We start from the raw sequence: 14,174 nt of genomic DNA, 5'->3' as shown, positions 1-14,174 counted from the left end.
TTCTCACATGGCCCCTGAGGAAACAAAAAGTATCAAAGTTGGTAGCAAAAAGAGCCACAAGTCTCAAGGGCTCAAATGCCCACAAGTTACTGCACTGCAGAAGCTGTAGGGTGACCTGCTTCAGCCACGAGCAACATGGAGAATGGGTTAGAAATCCAAAGAGAGACAAGCTAAGACTAAAGCTTCAGGGAGCCCTCCTGACCCAGCAGAAGGCAGCCAGCAGTTCAGGAGTTTCGTCACCTACAAACCTCAGCAGCAGACAACACCAGTGATAACTTCATACTTGGAGACCAGGTGGCTCAAAGGTCCGCTTTCCTTCACTTTCCTTTCATGACACCATGAAAACTCCACATATTGTACTAACACACTATCTACAAGGATTTAGAAAACTGTATTAACATTTTAAGTTGACATTTAAAATTTTATATCATTAGCTTAAAAACAACTGCAATGGCTGTCTTCTCCAATAAATATTGACATTACTAATTTTTTTCTTTTAAGTCAATCCAGTGAGATTAAATACCAAAACAATTTTATATCAACTATCATCCATTTTTAAAATATATGGAAAAGCTCTTCTTTAACAATCAGAAAGGTTGCACGTTGTTTTTTCTTCTCCAATTCATATTTCTATCCCATTTCTTATGTCAAAGAAATGCATATATAACAAGGAAAGATTCAGAGCCCTACAAGACGTTTTTGGCACCAATTTCACAAAACATCCCTTAGTTTGATCCCTGGACATTTTTACACCCCAGGATGAAGCACCAGAGTAGATTCAGGTGACTGGGAGCTGTGCTTCGCCTCAGGAAACTGAGAGATGGGAAAGGACACGTGGCATACAACTCCCCTGCAGGCCCATTCTCAGGCAGAGTGATTTTAGTAAAAAGTACATATGGAAGTTGAGAAGAATCTAGTCATGCATCCCTTAAAACTGCTCCCTCTTGCTCTCTGTGTACCTGTAGAGGGATACCACCAGCTGAGATTTAACCCCCCCTCTGCACCCTATAAACCCAGATGACTACTTGGAGGGAAGAAAAAGAGCAGAAATATAAGCATCTCAGCCTCTTTATCCAAAAAGCTGAACTTTATCTAAAAGTATTGGTTAAATTATTTGGCCTGAATGAAATTTAGTTTTTACTTTTCCCCCACTACCATGAGTGATATCTTATATGAAAAGTCAAATCAAATTTAGGCAACAGTTAAAAAGTACTTCTTTGCATATCTTGTGCAGTGTCTACGTGAATTTGCTTTCTTAAATCGTGTGTCTCCTTCTTTACTCCAGCATGTGCTTTCCAAACTCAGTCACTTTCATTCCCATGCACAGTGCTCAACCACTCCAGGATTTCAGATGTCTCAATGCTGAGATTCTGGAAGGAATTTTGGCCTCATTCCAAATGGGCCATAAATTGAGTCTTTTTCCTTACCTCCAAATAAAGTTACATACGCAATCAAAGAGATGCAGTGACAGACTCAACCAAAGAAAACAATTGTTACAAAACTTTTGTTCTATCTCCAGACCATGCTACCTATATGGTTTATGAATTACTATTTTTTTTATAAATTTGTAATTATCATAGAAATAGAACAATTATGTCATATTGTGAAGTTATTGATAGAATTAATTTTAAGTATAATCATGTAAAATCTACCCAATGGTTTCAAAATTCTCCTTTTTCATTTCTTCATTATTTAATATACTGTGAACCTCAAAAAACATATGGGCTACCCTCAACCTCTGAGAGGTCTTATCTGTACCCACTGCCCTTCTTCCTCAACATCTTTAGCCCTATTGACCCTAAGGTTGCATTATGCTTCAAAGGTCATCAATAACCTTTTTTATATTAAGTATTGTGTTGGCCAAAAAATTTGTTCTGTTTTAAAGTAAAAATAAAAGACATGTTTTTCATTTTCACCAATAACTTTATTGAACAACATACTGTTTTGTTCCACTACCTTCTCCCATCTTTCGGGCACCTTCATAATTCCACTTCCTCCAAATTTTTTATCTTTTTGAGCAAAGAACTGTTCCAGGTGCCTTTTGCAGTCTTCCAAGGAATTGAAATGTTTTTCTATTAATATAATTTTGTAAAGACCAAATTAAATGGAAATCTAAAAGTGCAATGTCTGGTGAATATAGGAGATGAATCAGAACTTCCCAGCCAAGCTCTAACAGTTTTTTCCTGGTCATCAAAGAAACAGGCGGTCTTGCGTTGTCCTGATGGAAGATTATACATTTTCTGTTGACTAATTCCGGACTCTCTTCACAGAGTGCTGCTTTCAGTTGGTGTAATTGGAAGTAGTACTTGTTGGAATTAATCATTTGTTTTTCAGAAGGAGCTCATAATAGAGGACTCCCTTTCAATCCCACCATATACACAATGTCACCATCTTTGGAAGAAGACCGGCCTTTAGTTTGGTTGGTGGTGGTTCATTTCGCTTGCCCCACTTTCTCTTCCATGACTCATTATTGTAAAGTATCCACTTTTCATTGCTCGTCACAATTTGTTTTAAAAATGGAACATTCCCGTTATTTTTAAGTAGAAAATCACATGCAGAAATACCATAAAGGGGTTTTTTTTCCCCACTTAACTTAAATGTAGCCCAAACATAAAAGCAATTAACATAACCAAGCTGGTACAAATGATTCTCAACACTTCATTTGGCTATTTTGAGTATGTCAGCTATCTCCCACATGGTATAATGTTGACTGTTCTCAATTAATGTCTGGATTTGATTGCTATCAATTTCAACTAGGCTACCTGACCATGGAGCATTGTCTAGTGAGAAATCTCTAGCACAAAATTTCACAAACCACTTCTATCAGTCACAGTACCTTCTCCATACACTGCACAAATCTTTTCTGCATTTCAGTTGCTTTTTTTTCCTTTTCTTGAAATAATAAAGCATAACATGCCAAAAATGTTACTTATTTTCTTCCATCTTCAATATTAAAATGGCTATACAAATATTCACCAATTTTGATAAGCTTTTTTTAAATGTATGCTGATAAGACAGCTGTTAAAATATGTAACATAACAGTTAATATTAATGTTAATATTAATGTTATAATCATTAACTATATACATTAACTATTTAATCCTCACAACAATCCAATGAGGGTAAGTGTTATTATTCTTGTTCCACTTACTATCTATAAAATGAGAGACTTGGAAAAGATGGCTTCTAAAGTTCATTTCAACTTTAAAATGCTTTCATTCTATTTTTAATCTTTTATGTAAGTCCCCATATAACATAGACTCTGTACCATATATTTTTAGCACTTAATCATACACTGCAAAGTATACCTGCAAAGTGTATTTCCAATTAGTTTCATGTGTGTATGTTTTATTTCCAAAAAAAGAATGTAAGCTTCCTAAAGTCAAGGTCTTGGATACCGTATTTTGCCATGTATAATGCACACTCATATTTCTCCTATATCCCCAATCCCGGCTAATACAGACTGAGGAGTAATCAATACTTCAACATTTGAATTGGTTTCTTTGGTTCTCTCATTTTTTTTTCCCCCCTCTGGGAGGTGGATCTTTTCTCACCAAGCAAAATAAGGTTAATTCAGTCAACCTGAAATAGATGGCAAACAGATTGTGAGCTGTGTACATATGGGTTTTTCCCACTATTTTTTTTTTGTTTGTTTTGTAAAGATTAGAGTACCTTATCTACCAGAGTACCTTATCTACCCAACACTGAATTAAACCAAGATCATGTTAAAAGAGCCTTTGCTATTTTGTAGCCATAGAAAATAGAATCCCATGCCAGGCGTATAATTAAGGTATCTTGACTGAATTTCTTCTTCCTTCTAGAACAGCATTGTCCAGTGGAATTTTCAGTGATGATGTGGCTATTGAGTATTTGAAATGTGGATAGTGGAACAGAGAAACTAAACTTTTTTATTTTAGTTAATTATAATTAATTTAAATTTTAAACTCACAACCACATGGGAATAGAGTATTAGGCAGTAATAGCTCTAAAAATAACTCAACTGTGGCTTGCGAAGGCTGAAGACTAGGATCTTTCCAGCACTTTTTATTTCTGCTACCATTCTCTTCCCTGAAACTTCCAACATTTACTTCCCAGTGACATATATGAAGTGTTGATAAATAGAGTCCTGCCATATCCTTTTTCCTTGCATAATTGGCTTTGTTTAGGAACTGGAAATCCTTTTAAAATGTAACAGGATGTTAATTATTTTTTAAGAAATCATGTAGAATTGATTTTCTGATATAGTTAACTTGAGAAAATTTGACTAAAGGAAGTGATAAATTAATGTCCTTTTCATCTTTTGTCACAATATAAAACATAAGCAAATAATGAATTATATTATTTAGAAATCAGCAATTTGTTGCCACGATGGATGTGTTCAAGTTAGTGTTCTTAACAACAGGTGAGTGAAACCACTATATTTCTCTTAATAAAGCAAAGCAACAATTTCCAAAATATTTACACTTGAGAATCTCCCTTTCATCAACCAGTAGACAGCTTTAATAATCAAAGATTTTTAACTAACAGTCCTGGCCAGTGGGGCTCAGTCGGATGGAACGTGGTCCCTTGGACCAAAGGGTCGTAGGTTTGATTTCCGATCAGGGCATATGCCTGGGTTTCACGTTCAGTCCATGGTTGGGCGCATTTGGGAGGCAGCAAATGTTTCTCTCTCATCAGTGTTTCTCTCCCTTTCTCCCTCCCTCCTCTCTCTCTCTCTCTAAAATCAATGGGCATGTCCTTGGGTGAGGATTTAAAAAAAAATACAAAACATTTTAACTAACAATCACTGACAACATTGATCAATTTGAATAGCAAATTAGAAAATATGAGTCAATCCCCAAGACAGATGGTTTTCCTTCCCCTAAGGATATGCCTTCAATACTGTTTTAGTTCTTCAAGAAAAAGGGAAAATTCATATTCTTGTCCATTCACGCAAACCTCTCAGTGAGCATTATTGTTTTGGGAGGAGGGGGTGACAGGCAGGGTGCCCAGGAAGTTGATGGAACAGATAGGATGTCAGGTGAAGATAGAATGCTATGCCCTCTCTAACCAGCTGAAGACTCGACATGATTGTTTTCTTACAAATAATACCTGTGGGTGTTGAAACTGTTCAGAGAATCTATCAAACACACTCTTTCACTTTGCTGCTGTAACTCTATAAAATTTATTCTCATTTCAAAAGAGTCATAGGCAATAATACCTGTAGGTGGTTGAGTAATTTAAAGAAAATTTGCCAGGTCTACTTTCACTTTACCAGAACAATTCTATACTTGTTGGAGGCTTTAAAATGCAATGCTTTCTACTCGGTATGATTAAAAATTTCAAAATAAGAGTGCTTTATCTAGTTAAAGACTTGTCTTAAATATAAGTAGAGATGATATACTACTAGGAAGTTTGAGGACAAAACTTTCATCAGAAAAGGAAAATAAATGTTATTATCACTTGTATTTTTTACATTTATAAAACTCATTCACACATAGACATATGAGAACAGAAAATACCTAAAAATAATAATATTACAGAAAGTGCATTACTAACATAGCAATGCAAAATTATTGTTCTCAGTGAAATCTAAAAACTGAGGTCTATAAACATATGCCAGCTCTCTATTCAAATTGAAAAATTTGGAAGAATAAAAGCAATAAACTTTCCAGATTAGTTAACTTTCCTTATTGTCATCTATATCCACATTGACTTTATATTAAGTATCATAAAACAATTAAATATAGATTTAATTTTTTTCTAATATACAATTGGCATTTTCAGTCACAGGTTCAGAGAGAGAGAGAAATCAATAATGTTTAGTTTAAAAATGTATTTTCCATTCTAGTTCACTCAAAATACTATAAAATTAAATAACTTTTCAATTAGAAGTGTTGATTTAAAGATGAAGACATATTCTTAGATAATCCGCAAATGGATCTTACTCATTAAAATGATCATAGTTACATTATGAAACTCTATCCTCTTGTATCATTCGTTTAAAATACCGTTTTTAAAATAAGTTGGCTCTTATTTTTAGGAGTGTTTAATATTAATAAATATAATATTTTGAATTGAAAGGTACCAAACTGAGATATAAAGCTCCCTGTTTTATATAATCGAATTACAACATTAAAACAAAAGAAAAACCTTTAATTTCAATCTTTTTACAAAGTGACTTATTTAATAAATAGTTTTTATTGTAAAAGTTCAATTTTGGGCTGGAGATGCATATTTGACACTTGGTAGTATAATTATAAAAGAAATAGAGAAAAATACAGATTTGAAAATTTTTCTCACGATTTATACATCTTTAAAACAAATCAAATGAAATGTTCCATGAAGATAAATGTGTCATGTATTAATAATGGAAAATAAACAGTATTTCAGTTTCATTTCTTTTTTTTATCTCATTGTCGGTTTTTTTCCCTTTGTAATAATTACCTATGCACAAACTCTAGATGGCAATATTGCACTTACTGTACTTTCAAGAAAATTGTCACAGTCGGTCCCCACATAGCCTCTTTATCAACATTTTATGTGCCACGGATCTATAGCCTCTTATTATAAGTGTAATGAAGCAGAAGTTATTGAAGCATTTTATTGATTGCTCAGATCACAAGTTTACTGCCATACTGAATTGGCACCTTACTTGCTGAAGCAAACTGCTGACACCTTTTTTAAAAAGTGACAACTACATCTATTTCATGACCAGAAATCCATTTTCATCTCTATCAAGACAAGAATGCAATTTTCACTTCATTTAACTGATGTTAGGCCTGCTCAAAGCATGACACTTAGAAAAAGACACAAGTTTAAGGTTCTTAAAATACTTCAAGTAACTATAACGCAGCTTGGTTTCAGGGGGGAAAAAATGCAACTATCACTCAAATCTACAAACAACCTAACATTCTAAAAAATTACCTATCAGATCCTGCAGAAGTAGATTTCAGTTTGGAACATGTGCAATACTACTTTAATGTTTTTAATAGTAAGTTATATTTATATATTATGGTTTTGTTCCAAGGTTTCAGAGGACATCAAGAAGTTCAAAATTGAAATACTGTTTGGTACTGCCCCAAGAAGGGTAAATCAAGAAAACAGCCCAATTTTTAATGTACATATAGTTGGGGACCTAAGGCACAGCAAGCGACTATAGTTAACAATACTGCATTATCTACTTGAAAGTTGGTAAAAGAGTATATCCCAAATGTTCTCACCACAAAAAAAGAAATAGTAATTCTGCCAGGTGATGGAGGTGTTAACTAAGCCCAGAAATTGTGGTAATCCTTTTGCAATCTATGTATATCAAATCATTACATTGTATCCTTGAACTTACACATTATTATATGTCAATTATTTCTCAATAAATTTGGGGAAAAAGTAGCTAGCATATTAAAATAAGTACATATAAAAATGAAATAGAAATAGTTATATTTTCAGTAATGTAAATAAAGAGCAATAAATGATTTTGATTAAATTAAGACACAATGCAAACTGAAAAGGCAATCTGAAAAGACAAACTTTCAACACTCTCAGAGAAAATTAAAATAGTAAGATTCCTTTAAAAATACCTTTTGCAATAAATGAATTCTGTTAGCACTAAACATAATTCAAGTATATTCTGCATAGTAATTCTATTCTCCACAAAATTATATTTTATTATTGATTTGATATCTATCGAATTTACTAAAAGTGTACATAAAGTGAACCAATGCTAACTTACAAATTTTTTTAAAAAAGCTAAGTGTTTTGATAGAGATTAGTTTCATGTAATAATAAATACATTTCAGTTTTCAAACTGAACTAAAAAAAAAATCCATATATGCTGAAGTTTTCCATCTAATTATAAAGTTATATTGCAGTTTAAAAAGTGAAACCTAATTTTGAAATAGATTTAGTGTCTGAGATTTTTAAACTCAAAACACCAAATACGGAGAATTTAGAAACAGCATATAAACAGCATTCAAAAAAGTACTTACTTAAAAGGACCATATCCCTTTTTTTTTGGTACTTTTTAACAAACTTCATAACTAATGATCTATTAGAAATAGCCCAGTTATATATTTCCAAAATAAAATTATAAAAATAAAACTGAAGCTTCCGGTACAAATGGTAATTGATTTTTTTTTTTTCCTACAGAATGCCAGAGTTTTGAAAATGCTCCAAGATTGGAAGAAATATTTAAGGTTTTTTTTTAAGTAATCAAACAAGCTAAAATTTAATTTCAAAGAACTGAACATTAGAAGTAGGATTAAAAATTCCTCAAGTTTGTTTGTGTCTTAACTACCAAAGGGACTGTGATGATTTTTCTCATAAGTGAGATGGTGGTCATTAAGATATTATAGTTAGATATTCTTTGTTTCTCTCTGAATTTCAGAAATCACTAAGCAATCTATAAAGGCTGTTAGGCTATCCTGTAAACACTTTAAATGGTTAAAACTATATGTTTATGAGCTCTTGTAAAAACTGGCATTTTAAAAGAAGAGTGCTATGCATTCATTACATAAAAAGTCTCCAAGAATTTCGTTGGTTGGGGAAAAAAATCAAAGCCGTATCAAAATTGGGAAGACATTTCCAGAAATCAATGTTTTCCTAAAATCTCGTTTGTTCTAAAGATCAGCCATCCCGAATCATTATTTATATAGCCTCCTGGCACGGTTCCACGGACTTTTATGCATCTCTACAGTGTTTTTGAACAGACTGACATATATTTTGTTTACTGACAGCAACTAAAAGCTCTATGTAGGATCATAAATAAAGAAGATCATGTTTAAAAATCACTAATATCATTTTAAAAGGTAGTGCAGGCTTGTGTTTGGGCCTCCGTCTGGCTGTGTTAGGCCTATGAATGACAGCTTCCCTGCTTGAAGCTCACAGAAAGCACAGCCTTCCTCATTCACTGACAGGGCTGCGGCCTTTTCACACGTTCCTTCCACAGCAGTGTTTGTCCCCAAACACTGGAACTCGACACAATGGCATTCCTACTTCAACACCCCCACCAACAGCACCACCACATAACAAGAATGCTAATGAGACGGAACAGGCCCTGTCTCTGAAAGTGTTAACTGCATTTTATATGAACTCATTTATGCTCCTTCAAAAATTACCAATTAAATAGATTCTGCTTAGCTCTGAGCAATTTCTAAGATGTTTCCACTTTTAAGAAAATAAATGTGAAAATGTAAGAGTAAGTGACTTTATGCTGCACTAAAAATATTGCATTTTATATACACGAATCACTATATATTTAAGACCACACTAATGTAGTAGGCTTAACTCAGTTGCATGCTATAATAGCCGAATTAAAGTTAAAAATTTAAAAGTGAATAAGTTCATAAATATAAAACCAGTAGTTCTGACTTCTCTTTTGAAGCTGTATCATCAGAGTTTACTCAACAGAAATTTCCTGTGGAGATTCCAAAACAGCAATTCAAAGTCTACAATCTTCTGCCAGAATCCCAGCGAAACAATATTTTTGTTTTTATATATCACCTCAGAAGTGGAATGAATGAATATGATATTAAGAACTTGTATGAACCCATAATTTATAAGCTTAAATTCATTAAGGAAATAGGAACCATCATCCATCTTTATTTTACCTATCTAATGATTCCTTAACACAATCTTTTAGAAAGCTAAATGGAAAAGGCTGTCCCTAAGGTCAACTGAAGTAAATGCAGTTCAAATAAAGTTCATTAATGCTGAGAGAAATATTTGCTAAGAGGTCCTACTGGCAAATAAGCTATTGCCTGGCTTAACACTTAAGCACCGATGACCTGATAATGGTACCACTCCAGCGACTTTCCTAAACATTGCAAAAATTTTAAATTAAGTCATAATATAACAATACAAAAGAGACTCAAGAATACATGTAATTGAGAATATCTAAAAGAAATAGAAATTTGCATGAAATGCATACTATGCAAACATCTATTTCTTTCTCTCCAGTTTTATATTTTAAAATAAAAGTTAAACAAGTAGCATATTAAAACCACTGATTACAAAGTTTTAAGTAACAATTTAGTGAAAGGAAAAAGGTTTATTTAGGAATGGCAAAGAATCTAGGTTCTTATATATTCCTAAATTTAGCATAATGGTGATATAGACAATTTCAAAGGTGTTAAAAATGTTAATTTTGTTCATATTTACATGTAATATTTATTTTAATAAACTATATATTTCATCAATTTTCAGTCATAAAGAGACCTTTACATTTAGAACAATAATTCTTAAAGCATTTTCCTTTCTCACAATACACAGAACACTTTTCAATCTCATACAACTGTTTATCTCTATTTAAATTTTAAATGTTTAGGACAATGGAAGAAAAAAAGTCATAACTACTTTTAGAGCTGTTTTTTATCTACAACACTCTCACTTTTAGTAAAATTTAGAAAATGTTTTAAATTTTTTTAGGTTTGATGTAAACAATGCTTTTCTTGCATTGGAGAATGATCTCATGTTTTCTTTAACATTAAATAATTTTAAACTGACTAATTAGTAGAAGCAAATCATTTAATGTCAAATAAGTGATTATAATGAAGTTGGTCACAATCCATTTTATAATATTATTTAATCGTAAAGGTTAAATGATATTTTGAAGTAATTTAATCTAAATTCAATAAAATATATTTCACACTGGTTTTTAGATGTATCAGCTTAACAAAGTACTTAAAATAAGATAAAGCACTTCCCAGACCAGGTCTAAAGTAAAACTTTGACATGTGCTCGAAAATAAATAAATAAAATAAGATTGGATTTTTCTTTTTTATATTTACTATTTTAAATAATCTTATCTATGATAATTATTCATTTCATTTATAGATTCACTGAAATTTATTAACTAGGCAAACCATTTGCATTTTGAGAATTAAAGTTTCTTACGGGAAGCTGTTTCTTGCTAGATCTGTGCACCTTAGTTCAAGAATATCAATACAAGTTGTTCTTTTCCAAACCGGACAGCAGGAGGTGCTGTGTGAACACTGAGACTGAATTCCATTCCCATCGCCCCTCCCCTGCACACAGAGAATAATAGCATGATGCTTTCAAAATATTCATTTTTCAGCAGCTTGTGACCTGAGATAATGAGTCCAGTTCTAAACAGAAACCTTCCAGTTAGAAATGTAAAACCAAGCTCTTATTTTAACATGGTGAAATGTATTCTTAAGACTAAATTCAAAGAGGATTCTAAAAACTGTGGAAACTCCATTTTTATTTTTTAAATGGTATCAATCATTCTGCTTTGCCACATGAATTCTACTTTAAAAGAAGCCAAAGTCCCTCTAAGTAGTTATAAAAATATTAAAGTCTTTACATACACACAATTATGGAATAAATCTTAGAAATTAAAGGACAAAATTTACTGTAACCTAATTCAAGTACATTAATTCTATTTCTATACTTTCAGGTTTGGAAACATACAAATTAAATAAGCATAAATGAGCTAAGTCACTCTTGACATGAAGTTACTTTGCAATTTCATTTCCCAGAATACAATTAGTTATATTTTAACCCAACTTCTACAACAGCAATTCTGATATCATACTGGGGGAGAAAAAGGCTGAACATTTAAACCTTCAAATGACTTAAGAGCTATTCATTTTCTTATTTAAAGTAACTGTCTATAGAATTTCCACATAAGAAGTTGCTTTTGCTTTGCACAGTATGTAACAAGAAAAGATGAGACATACGACATCCCATACCAAGAGACAGATACAATTAGCCCCATTATTGTTGGCTTTGAGATTACAGAAGAAGCATTTTGGCTCCCTAACGAGCGCTGAGCTCACAAAATACATGTCACAGTTCTTTTATGACACGATGCCAATCACTGCTTCTATACAATCAAGCACATTTAAAAACACATAATAAAACAGTTTTTAAAGAGGGAGGACTCACCTGTTTATAGTATTTTTTTGCAGACTTTAAACGTTGGTACAAGGCCAAAAGAACTCCTTGGATGTACATCTTAGCTCCTGAGGGGCTGAAACCTTCTCCCTTAGAGACCCAAACTGGTCCCCGCAAAGGTGTGATGGAATTTTGCAGGTGTTTTTCAAGCAGAGGAACTAGGCAAGAAAAAAGGGAAAGTAAATTCTTTTGACCCAATGAAATACACTGCCTGGAGCACAGCCCCAGTACCAGAGATAACTCTTAACATCTATTATTTATATCTGACCTAGGTTACATCTTAGAGAGGCAATTCCTGCATTACTAGTGGCCACCATGAAGGGTGTATTTATATTGAGACACCCCCATGCAAGACTCGTAAGCTTTGTGCGCACACCTGAATAGTTCTGAAGTGTGCCTAACTAGCTGCACAGAGTGTCGTGGTGTGCACTGATTGCCTTATCTTCTCATTTATCACAGATGAGTTGGAACCAACCTTGCTGAAATCTACTTGCATTGTCCTGATAAAATTGTAAGATCCATGTTGTTCCTGTGTACTGCTTCCCATAGAGGAGTCTTTATACCTAAAGCATTACATCTGGAAATTATTCATAAAATATAATACACACCTTTATAAGCCACCCTACTCAACTCTTCATTGCTATTGCTTAAGTAACTCATAAAACAGGATGGTAAAGCTGTTTAAAAGTAAAAGGGAGAATCTTAAGCAAGCATTTTATCATAGCTTTTTGTTTTAAGTTTGTAGGATAGAAGCTGGTCAATGATTTAGGAATGCTATTCCAGTATGCACTTTGTAAACATAAGATATTTACTTGTGGGCCTGTATTGCTACATCCGTATGTACTTGACAGACATGTTTATACACTTTTTCACACGATTAGCTTATGAAGTCTTTCTAGTGTAAAATAGTCAAATAACATGGCAGCTAGCTAACTTTTTTCAAGACTTAATTTCCCTCTGGAAAACCAGAAATAAAAAAAAAATGTAGGCACTCTTGGGAACCCAGAGAAATGAAAGGATATTATTTTTTTTAACTTGGTCTTTACTGAAGTGTATACAGGTGACACAAGGTAAAGATATAATACAACTAACTATATGGCTTGGTTACATTATTCTGATACATGTTTTTACTAAAAAAGAAATTAAGAAGATCATCAGCAAAAACGACAGGTCCATGCCATTGGTTATGTTATATGTTGCATATTTTATGCAGAGAGGCCTAGCGTAGCAATCTGGAAATTGAATTACAATTAGGTTCAGCAGAGCTGCTGAGCAACTGAGTTATGCAAATGGCCTTTGCTGCTGGTATTCTGCTGAATTTTCTTCTTAGTAAAAAAAAGTTCTGCATTTTATGGCACTAAGTTCTGCAACTCTCTACCAAAGCACAATTTAAATTCTTTCTAATATATTCAACACAAAGGAAAATATTGGAAACAGAGTTGAAGGTTTCTAAAACTACTATAAATAAAGTTAAAAGGAAATTATGGCCCAATGACTATTTAGACATCTTCAGATATGAGCACGAAATTCACTCACCCAGCCTGAAACTATATTCCTAAAATTCGCATATTAAAACCATTTTTATACTCTTAGAGCAACTGCTTTTCTCTATAAATTTTATAACAAATGCCTCAAATCTTTTAAAAAGATCACATATATTATAAAAGAAATAAAAAAGCAAAAGAGAAACTTATTTTCAGAATTATAACTCTTTAATCTTTCAAAAAATGTATAAATCAATCTTGATTATAACTTTTCTAAGGAAACCTAGCTTCAGAATTACTGTTGCTTTTAATGAACTGCTACAATATTCATATATTATTAGATTTTAATTTGTACACTTTTAATTGGTACACTCATTGACTCTAGCACAGTTTTGAATATGGAAAGGCATATATAAATAGCTGTTAAATTGAAATTAAGTTTAAAAATTAAGAAATAGATAGTAAACTTAAATAATTTACATTCTAGATTTAATCTTAAATTTAAACCTGAGAAAATTTTATCAGATTCTCTGAACTTACAGCCTTACTCATCTATGCTTGTCACAAAATGACTTTCAAATTCTTTGTCAGCCACAGGGATTTAAAAAAATTTTTTTTTCATAGATCTTCTAACACAAAACTACTTTTTTCAGAGTTTGTACCCTCCCTAAGAATTTAAGGGAAAAAAATACAACTTTAGGGACAAAACCTACAAATTATATCAAAATGCAAGCTGTGTCAGAATTGATATTGGATGGAAAATAGCCCCCATGCTCCACATGATTTATGTAATTAGGA

General features: G+C 32.6%; 1 protein-coding gene across 1 annotated transcript in view; it reads right to left on the bottom strand.

Moving 5' to 3' along the window:
* The window catches only part of DCDC1 (doublecortin domain containing 1), a 349,931-nt gene that overhangs the window by 269,430 nt on the left and 66,327 nt on the right, over positions 1–14,174 (bottom strand). The window contains exon 7 of the mRNA XM_054585968.1: positions 11,884–12,050. Coding sequence (XP_054441943.1) covers positions 11,884–12,050 — 167 coding nt within the window. The remainder of the gene's footprint in view (positions 1–11,883; positions 12,051–14,174) is intronic.

The sequence above is a fragment of the Pteronotus mesoamericanus genome, unplaced genomic scaffold (assembly GCF_021234165.1).
Source record: "Pteronotus mesoamericanus isolate MK-2021 breed Mesoamerican mustached bat unplaced genomic scaffold, CSHL_Meso_final contig_90, whole genome shotgun sequence".
NCBI classification, from domain to species: domain Eukaryota; kingdom Metazoa; phylum Chordata; class Mammalia; order Chiroptera; family Mormoopidae; genus Pteronotus; species Pteronotus mesoamericanus.
This window is presented reverse-complemented; position numbering and strand designations above follow the sequence as displayed.